At 37.8% G+C, this 22443-nt stretch overlaps 1 protein-coding gene across 2 annotated transcripts in view; it reads left to right on the forward strand.

Annotated features, from left to right (window-relative positions):
• LOC139939189 (LIM domain kinase 1-like) overlaps positions 1–22443 on the forward strand; it is a 76121-nt gene that overhangs the window by 29886 nt on the left and 23792 nt on the right. For both annotated transcript variants that reach the window (XM_071934966.1, XM_071934965.1), the window contains 4 exons: positions 7785–7894; positions 8959–9165; positions 14619–14712; positions 15875–16191. In XM_071934966.1, the coding sequence (XP_071791067.1) occupies positions 7785–7894; positions 8959–9165; positions 14619–14712; positions 15875–16191 (728 nt within the window). The remainder of the gene's footprint in view (positions 1–7784; positions 7895–8958; positions 9166–14618; positions 14713–15874; positions 16192–22443) is intronic.

Below are 22443 nucleotides of genomic sequence, written 5' to 3' on the forward strand. Positions count from 1 at the left end.
AAAAGATATCGGTTTTTATCCCCCAAAATTGGAATCATAGAAACGTAACTGTCAGAAACGTTTCTCAGAGTTTGTATTAAGTTTACGGATTATTCTCCCTGCGTGGACATTACTGCTCCGGGTTTCAGCAATATCTCAAAAACGGACCACCTTTTGAAATGAGATTTTTGCATGGATTTGTGCTTGTTCCCTGCCCGAGGAGTTGCTATGGACATTTATATCAGAGACAAAAAGTAGCCAAGATCAGTACTGGTGTACACTTTCAATATCTTTGGGGAAAACATCCACGTGGACTAGGACATGGTTCGCATAAGTACTCTGCCGTAGACAACGCTGTAGGCTTCTATACCTCTGAGATTGCATAGTGACATTCTACCTTCATGGTGACATGAACAACCTACTTCTTGATTTTTTTACTCATTTAAGTAGCAACGCCTAGTTCATGTGGGACATGTCATTTTCAACTTCTTTTGGGGAAAAAATATCCACATGGACTGGAACAGGATTTGCATCGCTACCCTGCTGGAGACAACGCTGTGGGCTTCTGTACCTCTGAGATTGCATGGTGGCATGAAAAGCTTACTTCTTGATTTTACTCATCCATGGAAGTGTAACAAAGCTCAGTTTATGTGTGCTTGGTATTTTCCATTTCTTTTGGGAAACATATCCACATGGACTTAAACAGGATTTGCACTCGAACTGGAGGCAATGCTAGCCTTTTGAGATAGTGACATGAAAAGCTTACTTCTTGATTTTACTCAAGAAGCAAAACCTAGTCCAACTTCATGTGTGCTTGGCATTTTCAAATTGGCATTTTCAAATGTGGACTAGGACAGGGTTTACTGGAGGCGATGCTAGGCTTCTTCACCTCCGAGATTGCATCTATAAAATGCTTACTTCTTGATTTTTTACTAGTAAAGCTTAGTTCATGTGTGCTTGATATTTTCAATTTTTCAGTTCATGTAGGGCATGGCATTTTCGATTTCATTTGGGAAAAATATCCACGTTGCACCCATACGTACACTGCCAGGAGGCATTGATCATTAGCGTCTTGTACTTCTGAGATTGCCCAAAGAAAGACAAGAACCTTTTTTTTGGAGTTCAACTCTTTTTTGTGTGTAAATAGCCAAGCTAGGTACAACAATGTGGCATTTTCATTTTCTTGGGGGGAAATCTCTACATGGACAAGGACAAGATTTGAATCTATAGACCAATCTGACGAAACAAAATTGAAAAACCTCTATTGAAAAAATTAACAGTTGCGGTGTCTTTTTGTGCACAATCTATGCACTGATGACACCGCAGCAAATGACCTACCTGTTACTAGAGGCATTGCTGTAGGGTTTTTTCATCTGACCCTCTGAATTGAGAATCAAAGAAGATCTTGACTTTAAGTATTCTATCTTCTTTGGGGGGGGGGGGGGGTGTTTGCCCTAGGGACTAGGATTTGAAGTTAGGCACAGTCTGCATGTTTGAAGCCCAACGAACTAAAAAGTGTGGGCTTTAAAGGCAAAGTTAACCTTTGGTTTTTTAAGCTGTTCAATTGCTACTATCTTAAAGATGCTATGTCAGATTTTTGGCCGATGACCCCAAAATTTTGATTTAAAACTCAATAGGTATTTTGATGGTGGTCGAGAAAGTTACAAGCTTTCATTTGAGCCATTGCTCGAAAAAGTCCGCCAATTATTAGTAGCAATGAAATAAAGTGCTCAAATTTAGTTTTTGTCGGGATCCCGACAATATATCACGTGACCAATTCTTATTTGTTTTATAAGAAACGGTTTAAATTTTTGTCATGGTTTCTGACCATTAAAAGTAAAAGTTAAACATTATTTTTGTTAGAGCGGGTGATCTTTAATGTAGACATATAAAATAAAATCAGCCTGTGAAAATGCGAAGCAGTTATGTCAGGAAGCATTACCTGAACACACAGTCTGAGCATGCAGAAACTTGTTTACATATTGAAATGTATTTGAAGCCCTGCCTCTTAAAGGGTCTATGTAACTTTTGTAGAACAAAAAACCACAATGTCCATAGATTTACACTAAACTTACACAGTTTGAAGATAATGATAGTAGAAAGCTTCCCTGAAAATATTACGTGCTGGGGTGCTGTAGTTTTTGGGTAATGAGTAAAACAATGTCATGAAAATAGTTTTCGTCTCATGAGACAAAAGTTATTTCAAGCATTTACAAACGTATTTTCATGACATTGTTTTACTCATTTCTCAAAAACTACAACACCTCAGTAAGTAATATTTGAAGAGAAGCTTTCCACTACCATTATCTTCAAATCCTGTAAGTTTAATGTAAATCTATGGACATTTTGAAAAAGTACCCAAATCCTTTAAACCACAATCCCTTGAAGGGAATTGTTTTGGGTTCTTTTATGTAACTTTAAAATTTAAGGTAATTTATTTTTGGTATAGCTACCAAAGGTATACCTTCTCTTTAAATTACTTACAGAGCCTAAGCAGTTAGTATTTTAAGAAACAAAAACTTAATTTAACAAAAAAACAAGCCATGCAAATGTAAGAAGACTAAAATAGCAAATAAGATTCAGAAGTTCAGCCTATTAGAAAATGACAGCTTTCGTTTTGTTTAGTTCTGGCCTTGGAAACAACTGAATGGCATCAGTGGTTAAAAGTTTAAAACGAAAGGTCAATTACAGATAAAGAGAGTCTGCTATAAACACAGTTTAGTTCCTCTTTCACAATTGTGACACAGTTGTTCTTTATATTGGGTATATGGACAAATTCCAAAGTTTCCGCGACTGTTTTCCCGATGTGGCAACTATTGGACATTGAGTCATTGTTATTTTCCTGTTGTTGGTATACGTACTACTTCCTTCCTTCTTGCTTTGGTTTGTCTGAATTTCTATTCGGAGAATATTGACAGGTCAAATAAAGTTGGAATATTTTTTTGTTTTATATGTGGATGCAATACTTTTAAGAGTGATTGTTTGGTTAGGTTTAAAATTCAAAATTTATGCTTGTAATATTAGGGGTAAAATTAGTATAATCTTCTGCTAACCATAGAGCAAAAAACTTTATTCTGTGTGCTGGATACTTTCATTGTTTCATCATTTTACTGCTATAAGGGAATTTAGAATAGTAAACAAACGTTTTTTTGTGGGTTTTTTCTACTTCGAATTTATAGTGTTTATAAATCTGTCATTTTTTATTTATTTTTTATAAATTTGTCAATTCAGAGTTGAAGTAGGATTTTTCGAAGCTTTTCTGCATCTGCATTTAATATATAATTTTATCATTGATAATTTCTTTAATTGTAATTCAAATTCAACTCAGCAAATTGGTTGTTCACTCTTTGGTAGGATTTGTCAGGCATTTTGTGTACATCTCTATAAAAGCCAAAGTTGACCTAGAACATACCAAGAAGGAAACAAAAACAAAGACAAACAAAAACAGACAATGACCGATTCTGACCTCCATTGTCATTGACTTGTTGATGTTTTTCATCATCTGCTTTCAGGAAGGTGGAAAGTCACGTACCACCAATATACTAATTTATATACAGGTACATCAATCAAGCTGTGTAATACTTAACATTTTATTCTTATTTGAGGGACCTCAAAAATTCAGAATATGAAATAGTATTCAAAAAAGCATTTAAAGGCAGTGTATTCTTTTAGTTTTTCATCAACTAATGACAATAAAAACGTACTTGGTAAGAAGTACCAAATCTGTTGATAACGTATTACATATTGAGAAACAATTTTCTCATAAGGAATGTGGTTTTTGGAGAGAGGGATGCAAAAACATTTCAATTTGAGAAATGTTTCCTTGCATGGACATAACCGCTCCAGATTTGTTGGCAATATCTCAAAAGCGCTGCGATTTATTTTTTATTGTAATATATCTGCATTTATGTTAGATTTTTAAACAAACTTTGTCGTAAACTAACACGGCACGCCATTTTGTGGGGTCAAATTGCCCAACCCTGTTAGTTCGCAAAAATATATAAGGAAAATAACACAATTTTGAGGCATATTATTTTGTGTGGATCATTATATTCTACTATTAAAACACCTTTCTAACCATGCATTTCATAAGAAAGAGTTTCAAATGATTTTTATAGACCAACTCGTCCAATTCAAGGCAACGTGTTCCTTTAACCATTATTATTTTTCTCCCTTATCTTGGGTTGTGTACTCGGAAAAGCCGATTATCAAACCTAAAAACCTCATAACAAGAACAAATTGGAGTATTTAGCGGACATGGGCGGTCCCCAGGAAGCGATTTAAGATCACAGGAAACGCCGACCAATTATAGGCAGCAAGGTTATTTAATAGCTTTGACGTACACTGTACAAACCGAGCGTAAGATTTGACAGATACGAGAATGAAACTAAGATTGAAACTTTGTGGTATGAGATATTCCTGTGTGAGTTTAAATGCAAGCTTGTGGTTTCGTTTATTTTTGGAGTGATATTTCTGTTTTCACCTTAAGGAGTTAGATACATATTTATGTGAACTCACCTAGTTTTGAAAGTTGGCTATTCACAGATAAATCGGAACTAGCTGTGAAATGCTATAAAGTATTTTTTTGACAGGAACAACTTTGTCTGGCATTAACACGGTCTTGTTCTGATTCAGAGTTAAGTGAGCGCTCAGATACTCCTTCTAAAGGTACATTTTTGTCATTACAGTTTTCCCCTTTTAGATGTAATTCTTAGTTCAACATAAAGTCTTGGAAACAGCTGTCCGATGGCTAACACATTTAAAATATAGTGTTTAAAATAATTTGTTAAAATTACGTTTAAAAAAAAATACAATTTATACAATTTTAACAGGTAAATAGTTGTCTAACTCTAGCATTACTCATTATCCAGTATTGATAATGTGCAAAAAAGGAAAATTACCAACGTCTATCAAGAACACCATTCATGTCCACTGGGCATTCCACAATAAAAAACCTGTAATTAAGAAAGTAAACCATGTGTGGTGTCCCCCCCCCATTCCCAACTTCCCCTTCAAGCTAACAACCCCCCCCCCCCACCCCCCAAATCTTGATCCCAAATGCCTAATCCATCAAATTTACAAGGTTTTATTAACCTAATCTTAAGGGTGGTGTGTTCCCATTGAGGAAGCGGCCATTAGCCCTTGGATTTCCAGCCTCAGACAAGGGTTTCCTCTCTGCTTTCGATAACTGGGGCCCCTCCTCACTTCTTCTCAAGTTAGCGGAGGGGTTGAGCGTCCCCCTTTTGTGTTGCTGGACAACTGCATTTTTCTAGAGGTCTCTCGCTGATGAATTTGTTGGTTGGGATTTAGCAGTTGTTCAGGGGAGTTTTCTTTCTGGGGAGTTTATCGAAGTCAGGCAACATGTTCTTGTTACCGTTCTGTTATTTCTTGTGGAAGAAGGTATGTAGGGGTGACACGCTAAGGTCATTTTAAGAAAGCTGTTATACAACATTGAGACTCTCTCCAAAAGCTTCTTAACTTAAAGGGAAGGTACACGTTTGGTAATTACTCACTCAAAACAATTATTAACTTAAAAACTGACTTGGTAACGAGCATTGGAGAGCTGTTGATAGTATAAAACATTGTGGGAAACGACTCCCTGTGAAGTAACGTAGTTTTTGAGTAAGAGGTAGTTTCTCTCCAAAATAATAAAAGACATCTAGCTAGAAAATCTTTTATTCTTATCTGAAAACACACAAATGCGTCCAACAAGGGTGTTTTTTTTTTTCATCATTTTCTCACAACTTCAATAACCAATTGAGCCAAAATTTTCACAGGCTTGTTGTTTTATGGTTATGATGGGATACATCAAGTGAGAAGACTGGTCTTTGACAATTACCAAACGTGTACCTTCCCGTTTTAAACAAATTAACAGATGTAACAAATTTTACCTTTACACCATTGTTACTTCATCTAAATTTCTAAAGTTCTTAAGACTTGCCCTTTTCCATGTTAATTGCTTTCATTGCGCTATGATCTTGATGGAATAGTGCCTTATAAATGTTAATGGTTATGTCATGTTTTGTTGCATCGATGTGTAGCACTGTTTACTCAGTACTTTCCCGGGTTCTGTGAAAGAAAAGGTTTTTTTGTGATTGAGCAGTCGCTCAGACAAGTGTGCGAGGTATTTTTTTAATCCTTCTGTATTTATATAGAAGGTTGTTAGGGCAATTTACAAAGTGCAAAGTTCATGACCCCAACTTGGGAAACAAAGCTTTTGTGCATTCCATTTGTGTTGTGTGAAATCCGAAGACAAAATTTGATAGTGGTTCTGGATTGTGTTTTTTGTTTTAGCCGTCCTGTTATTTCCTGTTGAAGAAGGTACATATTGGTAAAGGGTTACCCACCGTGCGGTTCAAATGGCCAACTGACGAAACTAAACACTTGTCGATTACTGTCTAGAAGACCACAGTTGTGTAATCAGGAGACAATGTCGTTAGGTTATATTACACCGCCAGTGTGGATGTAAAAACACCACAAACTAATGCTACATTTAAATCGTACGGTTCAAATGGTCAATTGAAGAAACAAAATACTTTTGGATTCTGTCTTGAAGAAGGTTACTGTTGTGTAGAATCAGACGACAATGTTGTAAGGTTACGTTAAACCTCCAGTGTGGAAATATAAACACACCACAAACACACCACATTTGAACTGTACGGTTCAAATGGCCGACTGAAGAAAGAAAACACTTCAGGGTTCCTGTGTAGAAGACCACTGTTGTGTAAAATTAGAAGACAGTGTTGTGAGGTCACGTTACACCGCCAATGTGGAAGTAAACACACCACAAACTAATGCTACATTTGAACTGTACGGTTCAAATTGCCAATTGAAGACACAAAACACTTGTAGATTCCTGTGTAGTAGAAGACCACTGTTGTGAAATGACAAGACATTGTTTAGGTTGCGTTACACCGCCAGTGTGGAAGCAAACACACCACAAACTTAAGGCCCGGTCACACAGGCCCCGATAACAAAAACGAGAACGATAAAAATGCACGCTTGCGATTGGTTGAATTGCTCTACGCAGGATACGCCCACGCTCATTCAACCAATCGAGGACGTGCATTTTGATCGTTTTCGTTTTCGTTCTCGTTATCGGGGCCTGTGTGACTGGGCCTTAACGCTATTTTTGAATTGTACATTTCAAATGGTCAATTGAAGAAACAAAATACTTGTGGATTCCTGTGTAGAAGACCACTGTTGTGTATAATCAGAAGACAATGTCGTTAGGTTGCGTTAAACACAACATAAACTTACGCTACATTTGAATTGTACAGTTCAAATGGTCAATTGAAGAAACAAAATACTTGTGGATTCCTGTGTAGAAGACCACTGTTGTGTATAACCAGAAGACAATGTCGTTAGGTTGCGTTAAACACAACACAAACTTACGCTACAACCCAGCTCATCAGGGTCCAATTTCATAAAGCTGTTGAGCAAAATATTCTGCTTAGTAAATTTCTTTGCTTCGCAAAAATGGGAAAACCAGTTGCAACAATTTAAACTTTTTAGTATTTTGGCTGGTAACCAGTTTCAAGTAAGCAATATTTTTCTGTGCTTAGAAAGTTTTATCCTTATAGGCTTTATGACATTGTTAAGCGATTTTTTTCTGTGCTTAGCCAGTTGCTATGCTTACAGGCTTTATGAAATTGGGCCCTGAACATTATCAGTGGAGTCTCTATGGTTTCCTGCGGTCAAAAGCTGGAGACGACAAACGGAAGAAAGTTTGGCAAGGATGTGAGTGGGACAGTATACAGCCACGGAATGACCACTCTCAATTTCTTGATTTCAATTCTTTGCAGGTCGCCGGAGAACACAAGTACCACCCAGACTGCTTTGTCTGTATCAAATGTAGCACTTTTATTGGGGATGGTGATGGCTATGCGCTGGTAGAGAGATCCAAACTGTACTGGTGAGCACTAGTTGATTTTTATTAGATTATACTCATTTTAATTAATACATTTTTTTTAAATCTTGTATGGGCTTTCATACGGGCATATCCTATTGATCACACATTTTTGTTGTGTTAGTTCAGCAATGTCATATCTCGATGTTGTAATCAAGATACTTCGTCATCGTCTAGCCTATTTCACTCCACTGCAGGAGGAAAGCCTCTTCACCAAATCTCCATCTCTCTCTATCCTGCGCTGTCTGTTGCCAAGCATTACCCCTGTATGTCAAGATACACTCTGTACAAAAACTTTGTTTCTTTATGCTTTGTGCGACCATCCAAGATAATCAAAGCACGTTGCCATTATTGGTTTTGTCAAAGGCCTGTATCCACACTTTGTGTTACCAGGCATAAATATGAAAAAACAAACCTGTGAGAAAGAACACTTGTTTTCACTGTTTAGAATAGCAATTGTCTTGCTCATTTCTCCCCCCCCCCCCCGACCCCACAAAAAAAAAACAATATTTAAGGAAAGTTTTCCGCCATGACCTTTATCAAAGATTATAGAGCGCCGCAAGGCGCAAGATGCGGAACTCGGGCTGAAATGTGAAATCCCACTGGACGCCATTTCGGCATGTAATTCTTTTCATACAACAATAGATCAGCGCAGATCAGTGTAGACAATGACCATTCCTATCAATGGGAAGCAAAACATTCACTTGCTGAAATGGCGCCCATGCGTATTTCACGTTCCAACAATAGATAAAGCTTCAGTTCCTCATCTTGTGCCTTGCGGTGCTCTATAATCTTTGCCTTTATATACCATGTTAGTTATGTGCAAATTGGCGAATGTTGGGGGGGGGGGTTGAGTTTCTTTCTGTTTTATAACACAAGAGTTATAATACTCCTGTTGCTGAGTACATAACTGTTTGGCCATGGGCCTACTTCAATCATGATGCAGCAGCCCCTTTACAGTGTGTTGCGGCAATCCTAAATTTTTAATCCATTGCAATCCTCTCTCATTCTTACTCTGCTAGGGTCAAAACATCAGGCCATTCATTACTTTTTGCATTCTCCCTTTCTAGTGGCAAGTGTTACCACAGTATCCTAGTCCCCATCATCACCAGCTCCCCAGCATCCCGGGTTCCCCACATGGTGCAGCTGGTAACGATACCACCCACGCCCGATGGCCAGAAGAGGTTCTCTATCTCAGTAGAAGAGACCATGCAGTACCCGACGTCACCCACCCCGACCTCGGAGAAGGTGTCCGTCCAGAGTCTATGTGTCAAAGAGTAAGTCTGAAGCATTTTTTGAATCACGCCATTCTTTTTTTTTCTTTTTTTGTGTGTGTGGTGGGACTGCATCTAGCCACCTGGTTATCTCAGTGGTCCAGTAGGAAGACATCTGCTCTAGAATAGAATAATGTTTTATTGTCACTTGTAAAAAACAAATATGAGTACAGTGAAATTCGTTTTGGTTTTGCGTGTCTAAAAATATTATGTTATTTACAAATTACACTAAAAATTAATCATTTACAAAAATACATGGAAATATAATATAAACAACTCTGAAAAGTATTACAATATACAGGCGAAATACGAAAGATAAAAATAGTACCATAAAATTAAAATCAGAAACAGACATTCATGATTAAAACCTGTCATTTAGAACACGAACAGCTGTGGGATAAAAACTCTGCAAAGTACGGTTGGATCCAGATTTAATTGAACGGAAACGATTCTTAGACCGCATGGGCTGAAAGAGGGAATGTGCTGGGTGAAACTGGTCATCTACTATAGAGAGGGCTCGTTTTTTAACTCGAGAGAGATACAGTTCATCAAGTGATGGAAGTTGGCAACTTATGATTTTACTTGCGGTGCGAACGATCCGGCTGATACGCTTCCGGTCATCGACTGTTGCATTGCCCCACCAAACGATCATTGGATTGTGTCAAGACACTCTGAATCATCGCTCGGTAGAACTTCAACAGAATCTTTGCTGACTTTTCTTAACAATTGAATCTGCATTACATCCCCATTTCAAATCAGATGATAAATGTACACCTAGAAGTTTAAAACATTTCACTATTTCCACTTCAGAACCATTAATGACCAAGGGAGCAATAGCTGCAGGATTTTTGCGAAAATCAATAACAAATTCCTGTGTTTTATTGACATTTAATTCTAAATCGTTCTCAGTGCACCAGTTAATAGATTGTACTTCATTTCGGTACGATATCTCGTCATTTTTAATTAATTCACATACAGTCGTGTCATCAGCGTACTTAACCAATAAGCTGGCTGAAGTACTGACGCAGCCGTATGTAACGAATAACGAGTACAGCAAAGGAGACAAAATGCAACCCTGTGGCGTCCCGGTATTTAAAACCAAGGGTTTGGAATAATTATTTCCGACTCTGACAATCTGAGAACGATCCGATAGAAAGTCTAAAACCCATTTACAAAGATTAACATTTAACCCAAGAAGAGTCAACTTGTCATATAATTTAAAAGGTGAAATCGTGTTAAAGGCCGAGCTGTAATCAATGAATAAAAGTCTGGCATAATTAGGCATTTTTTGATCCAGAAACCGAGTTACATTAAATAATGCGAGAGACACTGCATCCTCTACTGATCTGTTTTTCTTGTAAGCAAACTGATAAGGATCAAGAGCAGGAGGAATATTAGCTAAAATATATTGCTGTACCAGAGACTCTAATCACTTTGCAACAATAACAGATCATTAGATGTTACACCTACGGACTTGGGCTTGTATCCAGTCATTTTATTGAAACTCTTCCACATTTCTTTGGAATTGGTAGAAGAACTACCGTCCTCGAATTGCCCTTGGTAACGGCGTTTAGCGTCACTAATTGACTTCCTGACTGCGTATTTCGCCTGTTTCCAAGATGCGTTGTCCCCTCATTTGAATGCCATGTCTCTTGAGCGGAGTGCCTTGTCCACTGAACCGTCAAACTAAGGTTTGTCGTTAGGATAACGAGTTGTTGATTTCTTAGGAATGCACATCACCTCGCAAAACTTTATGTAATCCATTGTGACATCTGTGCATTCATCCAAGTCAGCTGAACTGTTTACAAACAAAGACCAATCAAAGGTCTTGATTGGTCTTGTCTAGTCTTGTCTTGTCTTGTCTAGCAATGCAAAGGTCTTGATTCAAATCCCATCCGAGTGATTTGCCTTTAGATTTTTGTTTTCACAGAACTCAGGGAAAGTATTGAGTACAATACACATCCGTGTAAGGGTAAAAATAAATTGTACAGAAAAAAACCTCTGGTAAAAGTAGGATGAATAGAAAAATTGTGGCTTTTACTGTCAGGCCTGGAATTTCATCTCTGAAAAGACAGGACCATTTTGACTCTGCAATGGGCACTTATATTGGAAAATCATGAAGTGTATGAATACCTTTTGAAGGGGCACTAAGGCCAAGACCAGGGGCAACGGAGCCCATGGCCTTCAGGTAATTCCAGGCCTGTACTGTTTACATGCACGAGTTCAGTGACCTTATTGGTCTGGTGACATGAAAGGGATTTGAGTGAAAATGGGCTGATTGATAACAATAACAATCGAAAAAGTAAGAAACAAAATCCAACTTTTTTTTCTCGACTTCCTTCATCAAAATCTGCTCTTTCATCAAGTGAATTGTCAAACTTGGGTAAGACTCAGGATGTCGTCAATATAGATTCATTACTAAGTACATTGTGTTACTGATTGTCCGTAATGAGTTATGTCCAGGTTGGATTGACCAACACCCAATGGTTCTCTTCTTAAAGGGTTTGGGTACTTTTTGTAGGAACAGAAAACACAATACCCACAGATTTACATTAAACTTACACAGTTTGGAGATATTGATGTTAGAAAGCTTCCCTTAAAATATTAATTGCTGAGGTGCTGTAGTTTTTGAGAAATGAGTAAACAATGTCACAAAAATTACGCGACCCTCCTGAAAACATCAGCTCTTTTTCTCTTTGAAAATTGACGACTAATGAAGCTGAAACTTAAATTATATTACATACATCTTCATTTACAGTGAGTAGGGATTCATGTCATGGCCAAAGACAAAAAGTATCACAACCCTTTAAGCTGTTATCGGGCGATTCTACTTCCATACCCCAACCCCACCACTACTCCACGACCTCTTTAACCCCCTTCCCAAACTAATTACTGCCTTCAGAATTCCCCCTAAGGTCATTTCAACGTGCCAGAAAACTCTCCACCCGTGAAAAAAACAATCAGGATGTGGTTGGATACACCCTTGATGGCTTGTTAGGGTTAGACCTTGAACTTCAAATATCCCTGAATTTTTTCACTGTTTTTGGGGAGGAAGGTTTGCAGTGATTGTCCACTGAAATTGTGATAAACCTCTTTTCTTAGAATTAAAGTCTCAGGGGCTGGATTTCACAAAGAGTTAAGACTAGTCTTATCTCAAGTTAGGACAAGTTACTCGTCCTATTTTAAGACTAGGAAGTTTTTAATATCACTTGATGAACTGTATCTCTCTCGAGTTAAAAAACGGGCCCTCTCTATAGTAGATGACCAGTTTCACCCAGCACATTCCCTCTTTCAGCCCATGGGGTCTAAGAATCGTTTCCATTCAATTAAATCTGGATCCAACCAGACTTTGCAGAGTTTTTATCCCACAGCTGTTCGTGTTCTAAATGACAGGTTTTAATCATGAATGTCTATTTCTGATTTTAATTCTATCGTACTATTTTTATCTTTCGTATTTCGCCTGTATATTGTAATACTTTTTAGAGTTGTTTATATTATATTTCCATGTATTTTTGTAAATGGTTAATTTTTAGTGTATTTGTATATAACATAATATTTTTAGACACGCAAAACCAAAACGAATTTCACTGTACTAATATTTGTTTTTTTTTTGCAAGTGACAATAAAACATTATTCTATTCTAAAAAATATCTCTTAGGACTAGTCCTAAGTTAGGATTTTCTTGGGGAAATGGACCCCAGACACCATTGACCCATTCAATCAATTTATTCACACATTTGATTCACTAATATTTCTAAAGTGGTGAAAATCCCGGATACATTTTTCTTTTTCATTTTTCTACAGTATGGGCTGTTTGGACTCAGTTCTTCAGAATAGGCTTTCCGTTAAAAATTTCACTTTTTTTACGGGGTCATGATCGACAAATTACCCTTCCTTTAAAGTTTTTCCTTTAATTCAGTGATGTGATTTCTCCAATTTTGACCGGAAATCTGTTTTCTTTTAACCCCCCCCCCAAAAAAAAAAATAAAATAAATAAATAAATAAAAAATGACCCAGATTGGAGATTAGGGTTTTTTAAAACCAAAGATTAAGCAGGCTTCTTGCTCACAAGTTTCGTGCTCTCTCAAGCTTTCATGCTTTATTTATTTATTTATTTATTTATTTATTTATTTATTTATTTTCTTTAGTTACCCAGGGTGAGCCAAATCAGTAAAAAAATAACTGTTTTCCATTCGGGCCCTGCATAATTACATTGTTAAGAACAGACAAATTAACATATTAAAAAGGAAACATACAAATCACATTATAAAATTACAATATAAAGGTTGTAAACTAAGCGTGTAAGAATGTAAACGGAAAAATAAAAGCAATATAAATGAAAATGAAGAGTAAAAGAAACTACTTTGAGCTCACAGTTCAGTTTTTATTTTCAAACAGCCTATCGCATCCCTGTCAATTCCATGATCATAACATGAGCTTCAATGGATGCTTATTGAACATGTTTGACCTACATAGCACTGTACGTGATCATGCCAGCCCCCCACCCCCTTCTCCTCCTCCAATGTGTTAAGTAGAGCAGCTGTCTATCACTGAGGAATAGTTGAGCGCATATTTGTTGGGGGTACAGTCACTGATACGTAAATATCTGCTCATTTACACGCAAACGGGATAAGGTTGTTTAAAGATGTGATATTTTTTTAATTATTATCAGGAAATTATGACAAATTGTTTAAGCTGCTATGTTATGATGTGTTCATTTTTATATGAAGTCCATATTAAAACCTTATTGTTAAAGGAATGTTACAGAATTGGTAAGAAGCAAAAATCGTGAAGATCACAGATTTACATAAAACTTACACGGTCTTATGATGATGATAGTTGAAAACATCCCTCGAAATATTTCTGTCTGAAATGTCATATTTGATGAGAAATAAATAATCTAACTTCGCGTTTGGAGTTTATCACTCAGTGAGCGTCTTATTCATTTTTATTTTGGCATCGATGCAATGCAGAATTTGTAATCGGTTTTCACTATTTTCTCGTGACCCAGATGGCCGATCGATCTCAAACTTCTACAGGTTTGTCAGTTTATGTATTATGGTTGGTTACATAAAGTGCTTACAGTGTCAGCAACTGTTTTGTTAGCAAACCCAATTGTGTAAGGTTCCTTGTAAGGTACAGTCACTGGACGTATATGTAGATGTACTCATTTACTCGCAATTGGGTTATGGCTCTTTAAAGATGTGATATTGTTTTGATTATTTTTAGGAAATTTGATTAACAAATCGATGTGAAGTTCATATAAAAAACCTTTTTGTTGGGGTGCCGTCACTAAGGTGTAAATGTACATGTACGTATGAACTCATTTACACTCACGGGATATGGCTCTTTGATGCGATAATGTTTTGATAATTATTAGGAAATTAGATTGACAATTTGTTTAAGCTGCTCCGTTACGGTGAGTTCTAACAAAAAAAGTTTTTTACTGAATGTAGGGTTGACCCCACACCATCAGAGGCTTCCTTGAGAGTAGGTGACAGAATACTGGAAGTAAATGGAACACCGGTCAGAACGCAAAACTTACACGAGGTAGGTAACAAGACCAATGACACAATACCATGTGTGATAAAATGGCATAATAGAGAGTCTGGTGCTACTTTGTGAGGTCACTGGTCCACCATGTTATCACTTTGTCTGGGGGAAAATTGTGACTTAAGTTAAGACCTAACTATATCTAGTTAACTTGCAGGTGACAACTATATACAAAAAGCCGTTTCAGAACCAGCATTTCTCCCAAAAGAAATTTACACATATCCCCAAGTTTACTAGTGATAGTTAGGTTACACTATCCACACCATGCAAAGTTTCAAACAGCCCTAAATAGAGTGAACTACTTAACCCAGTCGCAGACTTTTTGTTTCCAGCTGGGTAAAGTTGCATTGCCTAATGCACTAGACTGGTGGTGGTTAAGCCATGGGTTAAGGGTTCGCATCCCAGTCATGACATTTGTGGATTTGAGCAAAAAGCTTTGTTAAAATCTCTTCTCTTTACCCAGTGGGTATAATTGGATACCTACAAAGGGTAGAGGTTGAGTCAATTTGGTATGTCAAGCTATCAACAGAGCAGCTGTTGGCTTTAAGGAACACCATGTTCAGAGAACACCATGTCCAGATGTTACCTGATTATTTATGGGAGATAACAGTTGTAAAAGTCACTTCACCTTGTCTTTAAAGGACCTCAGAAACTCATAAATTTACGTTGTCAAGTTCATGACAATCATAAAGGACTTACATGTAATTATAACGAAAGAACCGACCATTGGCAATTTTTATGATAGTCAAGCATCAATGCAAAAAGTCAAGGGGAACAACACCAAAGTTTTGACATATTTTTGTCCAACTGTTAAAAGTTCGAGGGCAAAGAAACATATAGGTGACAAGGCTTTCTCAGTAGCTGAACCAGATGCTGGAACTCTCAACATTCGTACTTGATCTTTATTCATCAATTTGAACAAAATCCCAAGTGTTCCCTTTTTTCATCTCATTCTTTACAATATTTCTTCCTGGATTTACCGCGCTCAGCTGGTTGTAACCTTTGCAAAATGCGGTTTATCAATGCAATGTGTTGTTATTAGTAATTATTTAGGGCAAAGTAGAGAGTATTCTGTACATCACAATGACCTGTCCCTGTCAATACAACATCTTATTTACATTTGTTTCACTATCATGTGTTTCGTCAATGATCTTTACAGCTCGATAGATTAATCAGCCAGAGTAAAACCGAGCTCCAACTCACCGTCGAGCACGACCCCACGTCACCTTCCTCAGCGACGACAATAACAACAAAATCAAAGACAACGACAACAACAACAACAACAACCAAGACGACAACACGGGAGGTGAAGGAGGGACCCACGTCCGTAAAGCATCATTCCACGGAGACGCACAAACCAAAGACGTTGAACATTGCGGCGAGACTCGAGATCCATCAGAGCAATGAGGAGAAGGAACAGAAGAAGCAAACGATTCCAATAACGAGACCGGAACGAGGGGCGTCCATGTCCAAAATGTGAGTATTATAATAATAATAATAAAAGAGTTATATAGCACCTTATGCCAGAGGCCTCAAGGCACTTTCCACTAAAATACAATGTTTTAAAAACAACACTACATAGAGACCAGGAGTGCGTTCCACTCGCGCAAACGACTCGCAACTGTTCGCACAATCGTTTTTTATCTTTTGAACGATTGGTGCGTTTATGCGATATGTCAATATGTTGGCGCCCTGAAATGAAGATGGCGCGCACCATACGTAGGTTTTTTTTATACTTTATTTTGCTGCAATAGTCCTCTTTTTGACATCATTACATCAACTAATTGACTTTGTTATTCCAAATCTGCATTATCATCCACCGAAAATACAATGTAATTATGTTTGTAACAAAGAAATAATACCACATGCTTGTCCGCCATTTTAAAAATCACTCGCCAACACCTCAGAAGTTTGTTCGCCTAAAGTTGCCAACAGTCGCCAACGGTGGCGGCGAACAACTCGTTTCACTCGAAACTCGCTCCACGGCGAACAACTCGAAATTGTTGGCAAACGTAAGCAACTGTTGCTAACGTTTGCGCGAGTGGAACGCACCCCAGGCAGTCTAAAAACCACAAAAAGGGTAAACAATTTAAAATTAACACAACCACCAGGAGCAAACCATGATTAAAAAATACTGGAGGTAAGAGGTTACCAGCACCTTACCCTAACGACAAGAACCTAAGCAATAACATACTTAAACATACTAAACATATATAGGTGGAAAACTAAGAGACTGTGAAAGTTTTGCGTGTATTTGAATGCCGGGACCTGCATAAGTGCGCAAGTTGGTTTCTTTCATGCGTTATAGCAACATACGTCCACCCAAAGTGGTCCCAAAATGTCTGAATACGTGCAAGTGTTGCAAAGTATATTATGTCATGGATTTATTTTGTATTTGAGTCAAAATTGGGATTCAAACTAGACGACAATTATTATTATAGTCATTATGAAATCAGCAGCTAGCTTGGTCGGATTGGAACCCACAACCTTGTGATTGCAATACAAGTCCTGCAGTCTAATCATTTTTTACCACAGTGACTATGTGACGTTTAACCCAAAGGTATAAGCCTCAACACAGTAATCATCAATGTAAAAACGCAGGTCTTTGATAGGCGTACAACTTCTCTTTAAATCCTCACTGTTTACCTTAGCCACTTAATTCATAATCTACCAGTCTGAAACTCATCAGAGTCAATCCAATGAGTTCAGTCAATTTCCCACCTGTCAGTATTTGTTACTGTGAAACCTTCCCTCCGTCACACTGTTTAAAGGCACTGGACACTATTGGTCATGACTCAAAATAATTGTTAGCATAAAAACTTACTTGTTAATGAGCAATGGAGAGCTGTTGATGGTTTTAAACAATGTGAGAAATTGCTCCCTCTGAAGTGATGTAGTTTTTGAGAAATAAGTTCTCACTCAAATATTCAAAGACTTCATGCCTGGAGCCTTTTGTTAGGCATCAGAAAGCACACAAATTAGTGCAACAAGGGTGTTTTTTCTGTCATTATGACCAATTGAGTCCAAATGTTCACATATTTGTTATGTTATATGTATATGTTGGGATACACCAAGTGAGAATACTGGTATTTGACAACTACCAAATGTGTCCCACACCTTTAAAGATGTACCAACCTCCAGTAAGATTAATGGATGCTCCCTTCAGAACACCTTGATCTTAAACTTTCCCTTGAGATACTGGAGCAACCTAATTGGCACTATGGCGGAGATTAGAAGTCCCTATGGCCGTTCCTGTTAGCTTAGTGCAGTTAAACTTTCTCTACTTTGCAAGTCAATTTCATTAAGGAGTTTTACTCGAAATGTCAGAACCGATTACAGGACTGTTGACTATGTGGTTGTGTGGAGCCATCTCAAGACGGGTTAAATCTAGGATTTTGTTTGATTTTTCTGTTATTGGGTATTTTGTAAAAATCAATGTTTTTCTTGAAGGAAGAATCATAGACGATTGTTGTTTTTCTCGCATTTTGACTCACTCTCTCTTGACACTACAGCCAACATAAAAATGGCGAGGGATCCAGTCTCACGAGTGTAAATTTTTGCCGTTTTGTTCGTTTAAACAGTTTCAGCTAATATAAAGCAAGATATTTTGTGCTTAGCAAATTTGTAAATGTATGCTAACCAGCTATTAGAAATTGTGCCTTGAGAATTTAGGGTTGGGGGAATAGATTTTTAAAAATGTTGGAGACAAGTTGTCTTGGATGAGTCATCTGTTACTGTATAATTATTATTGTTTGAACAGGCATAGTATTTTGTTTTCCTTTTGCACAAGCCTTGAACTTTGTTCCCCCAAAGAGTTTGGGGAGTTTGTTTTCCAAGGTGCCCAAAAAGAGCAACTTTTGATGGAAACATTGCCACTTTCTAGTTGCTTATTTTCAAGGGACACCTGGGCAAAACACCAGGGGTGTAGGAAGGTTCCCCCCCCCCCGGCTCTTTGAAGCTCATTGTATCGGTGACATTTTTGGCACCAAAATTGAGACCCAAAACTTTCTGCTGATGTTGCAGTTTGTCATTGTTTTCATTGTCTAGTCACGGTTGACTCATGATTGTGGTTTGATGTGTAGACTTTTGATACTTGGCACTTGTACATGCTCACGTGTGTGATTGATTCCGGACAAGTGTCAGTGAACTGTACTTCCAATGTGTGTTTGTAGCTTGCCAAAACCTCGCCCCTCTCTCCTAGGGGGTTACCCTTCCCCTACCCCATACAATCATACTGATAAATGGGGGAAAATCCAGAATGTTCTAACTCATTCACACATCAGTCATAAGTTGTCATACTTCCGGAGGATTACGTTTTTTTCCCGTTTTTTTTTTCAAGAGAACTTTGAAAACATTTATGAGGGCACTGGGTGTTCAGGGCTTGATTTCTCAAAACACGAAGGGCCATTTCCAAATCTTGGCATGGGTCTGGCTCTGGCTCTTTCTTGGGGGTTTCTCTGTCTTTGGGCTCGGGCTTGAGCTGTTGCTGTGAGTTGGGGATTTGGCTTGGGGCTCGATCTGGTGTTGGCTCTGACTCTGTCTTAGGCTCTGTAATCAATTTAGGAGCAGTGTACAATTTGTGCAGTGTTCCCAACATCAACGAGTCCGGTTCCCAAAGGCCAAGTCTTTAAGTCAAACTAAAAGTTATGCAGTGCCTGGAATTTTCATTCTTTAAAAAAAAAAAACCTGCAGTCACATGTCTGTCTTGTTTAAATAAAGAATCCATCAAACAAAAACTGAGAAAGACCTGTCTGAAATTTGTGAGATTCATCATCAAACATCCCCCCCCCCCCCGAAAGTTTGTTTCTAGCTCTCACCCGTCAAGTTCAGCAACGCTGGCTAAAGAGAGGGTACTAAGACGGAGGAACCCTGGATGGTGTGGCTGAGGGTTCCCAGTAGATCACTGATAAAGTGATTTCATTTCCTGTGAACTAGACCCTGTGTACGGTCCGACTCTGGGCGCCACAATGTTTTGGCAAAAAAATAAGCGTTTGTTGCCACTTGTTGTGTTGAAGTCGGACTGGATGTGTCACCACGACTCGGTCAGAAGGAGAGAGGTTCCTTTGTATCTTGTTGGTAGTGTGACAGGCAAAGATCTTTAATCGAGGGAGTGCATGGATTTATACTGTGTGGTCCATCTTGAGCTCAGGTGTTTACTTGTTTTGGCGGGAAAATGGCAGTGATATTTAAGTGCTGGTATCGTCTGCTGTGAGTATAATGCTTCTATCTGTTTTACTTTGCATGTAAATCAATTATTCTTATGGCCAGCTGAGGGACGAACCAGTTTGAAAATTGTGCTACTTTGGAACTCTTGTGGATGATTATATGTGTTATTAAGGGAAGGTATACGTTTGGTAATCACTAGTAAAATTATTGGCAGTAAAAACTTACTTGGTTAGTAGTTAGAAGTACGGCAGCTTTTGACAGTATAAAGCATTTCGAGAATCATTTCACTTAAAAGATTAATTACAGATTTCAATTACAAATTATTCTCTCTGCATAGACTGAACTACTCCAGATTTTCGATGAAATCTCAATAACGTTACCATTTTTTTGAAGTGAAATTTTCACAGGTTAGTTTTACATAATCTACATTTAAACAATTCCAATCTACAAAGAGAATTTACTTTTTGATTCATGATTGATTAAGACCTGCAGCCGATTTCACGAAACGCTAGGATTAATCTTAACTCGAGTTAGGCCGAGTTACCCGTCCTAACTCAAGATAGGTTCAATGCGTCGTAACGTCTATGGATACGGAACTGAACTCGTCTTAAGTCCTAAGATTAATCCTAAGTTAGGTTTGGTGAAATATATGGCTGATCTCATAGTCAGATAGAGAAGAGGGGATGATCAACTTCTCATAATCTTTCTGTAAATATAACGTGTTTTTGTTAGTAATAATATTTACTTCAGACAAAGTATGCGCAATAAACAATCATCCTTGTGTTGCAATTGTATACAGGAATTTTAATTGTATACAACACACCAAATGAACATAATTAAGTTACACACTACAACGACTAGAACAAGGACATAGACCTCTGCACAGCAGTGAAGTATTATTCATGATGATGCACCATTAGATGAGAACAAATTGTAGAAATTAATTGAATTAAATGAAATGAAATCCTCCTTCAAGCGAATGACTCTTCATACTTTGTAATGACTACAACTTCAGCCTGACTGAGCCCGTTCATTATTCACTACGTGCCTAATGCATAGCTAATACTGGTTGTTAGTTTGTGACTCAAATTGTTCAGAAAAAATGAGCGACTGGCATTTCATATTGAACATTTGTACTTACTACAACTTCAACCACATTGAGATCATTCAACTCTACATAATCATCACTACATGCCTAAAGCAAATAGAAAGTACTGGAGAGGGGGGGTTGTAATCATTTCGATTGAGGATAAATCTTTGGAAAAAAACTATTTGAACTAGAACTAATAACATGGTTTTGTGTTAGAGAGTTGTAGGCTCTGTTTTCTGTTAACTTGGAGCATTGGAAAAGTGTCAGATCAAGACTTGTCTTCTTTCGTTGGGGGAAAGTAGGTCATAATGTTGCAGCTGTTTGTGGCAGCTGACAATATGAACTAATGTGGTTGTGTTTGAGAGTTGTAGGTTCTGTTTTGTTAACTTTGGAATCATTGGAAAATATCAAATCAGAACTTGTCTATCATTAGGGTAAATGTAGGTCAAAGTTTGCAGCTGTTTGCGGCAGCTACCTGTTTTGGGCCATCTGGTAGTACTAACTAGAAATAATTATATGGTTGTATTTGAGAATTGTAGATTCTGTCGTTTGTTACCTTGGGAAGTATTGGAAACATGCAATTTCAAGACTTCAGGGATGTGATTTCTCTGTTTTTAAACAAAACTCTGGCTGTTGTTTTGGGTTTTTTTTTTTAGAGATCAAATTCTAAATGAAATGGAGATATAACCATATAATAACACCAAAGATTGCAGATTAGGGCTTTTAAAACCAAAGATAAATAATAAAGGAACACATTTCCTTGGATCGGTCGAGTTGGTCTTTGAAAAGCGTTTGTAACCGTTTGTTACAAAATGCATATGATTAGAAAGATATTTTAAAAGTAGTAGATAATGACCCACATAAGTATCACTCGAAATGGCGTGGTTTTCCTTTTACCTCGTCGGCAAACACGGCTGACCTTGTTAGTTTGCAAAGTTAAAGGAAAACCACGCAATTTCGAGGCAAATGTGTGTGGATCATTGTATTCTACTTTTAAAACATCTTTCTAACCATATGCATTTTATAACAAACGGTTACAAACGCCTTCAAAGACCAACTCGACCGATCCAAGGCAACGTGTTCCTTTAATAATTGGGCTACATGCTTGCAACAGCCTATCACATACATGAGACTTGTCTTTCGTAAGGGGAATGTAGGTCAAATCCTTTAGCTATTTAGCAACTGACACAAGCCACTTGCTGCTCTTGGCCATTTTGCTACAAGCCTCATGTGGCTGCTACGCCCTAAAGAATTACAGTATCCTGACTCAATCATCCTAAAGATGACGTTTAAGCACAGGTACTTTACTTTTTTTACCGGTCTGGTTTTCCCAAAAAGTCAAAGTTGGAAAAAGGATTTGTTTTTGTCTCATTTTTTAAAAGACTTAAATCGCCTGCGGAAATGTCGGCCCCAGAGATGAGAGTTTGATCCAAACCAGTCCGGTTGACGTAAACCGCCCGACGCCCCTGAAG

The sequence above is a fragment of the Asterias amurensis genome, chromosome 6 (genome assembly GCF_032118995.1).
Source record: "Asterias amurensis chromosome 6, ASM3211899v1".
Classification (NCBI taxonomy): Eukaryota; Metazoa; Echinodermata; class Asteroidea; order Forcipulatida; family Asteriidae; genus Asterias; species Asterias amurensis.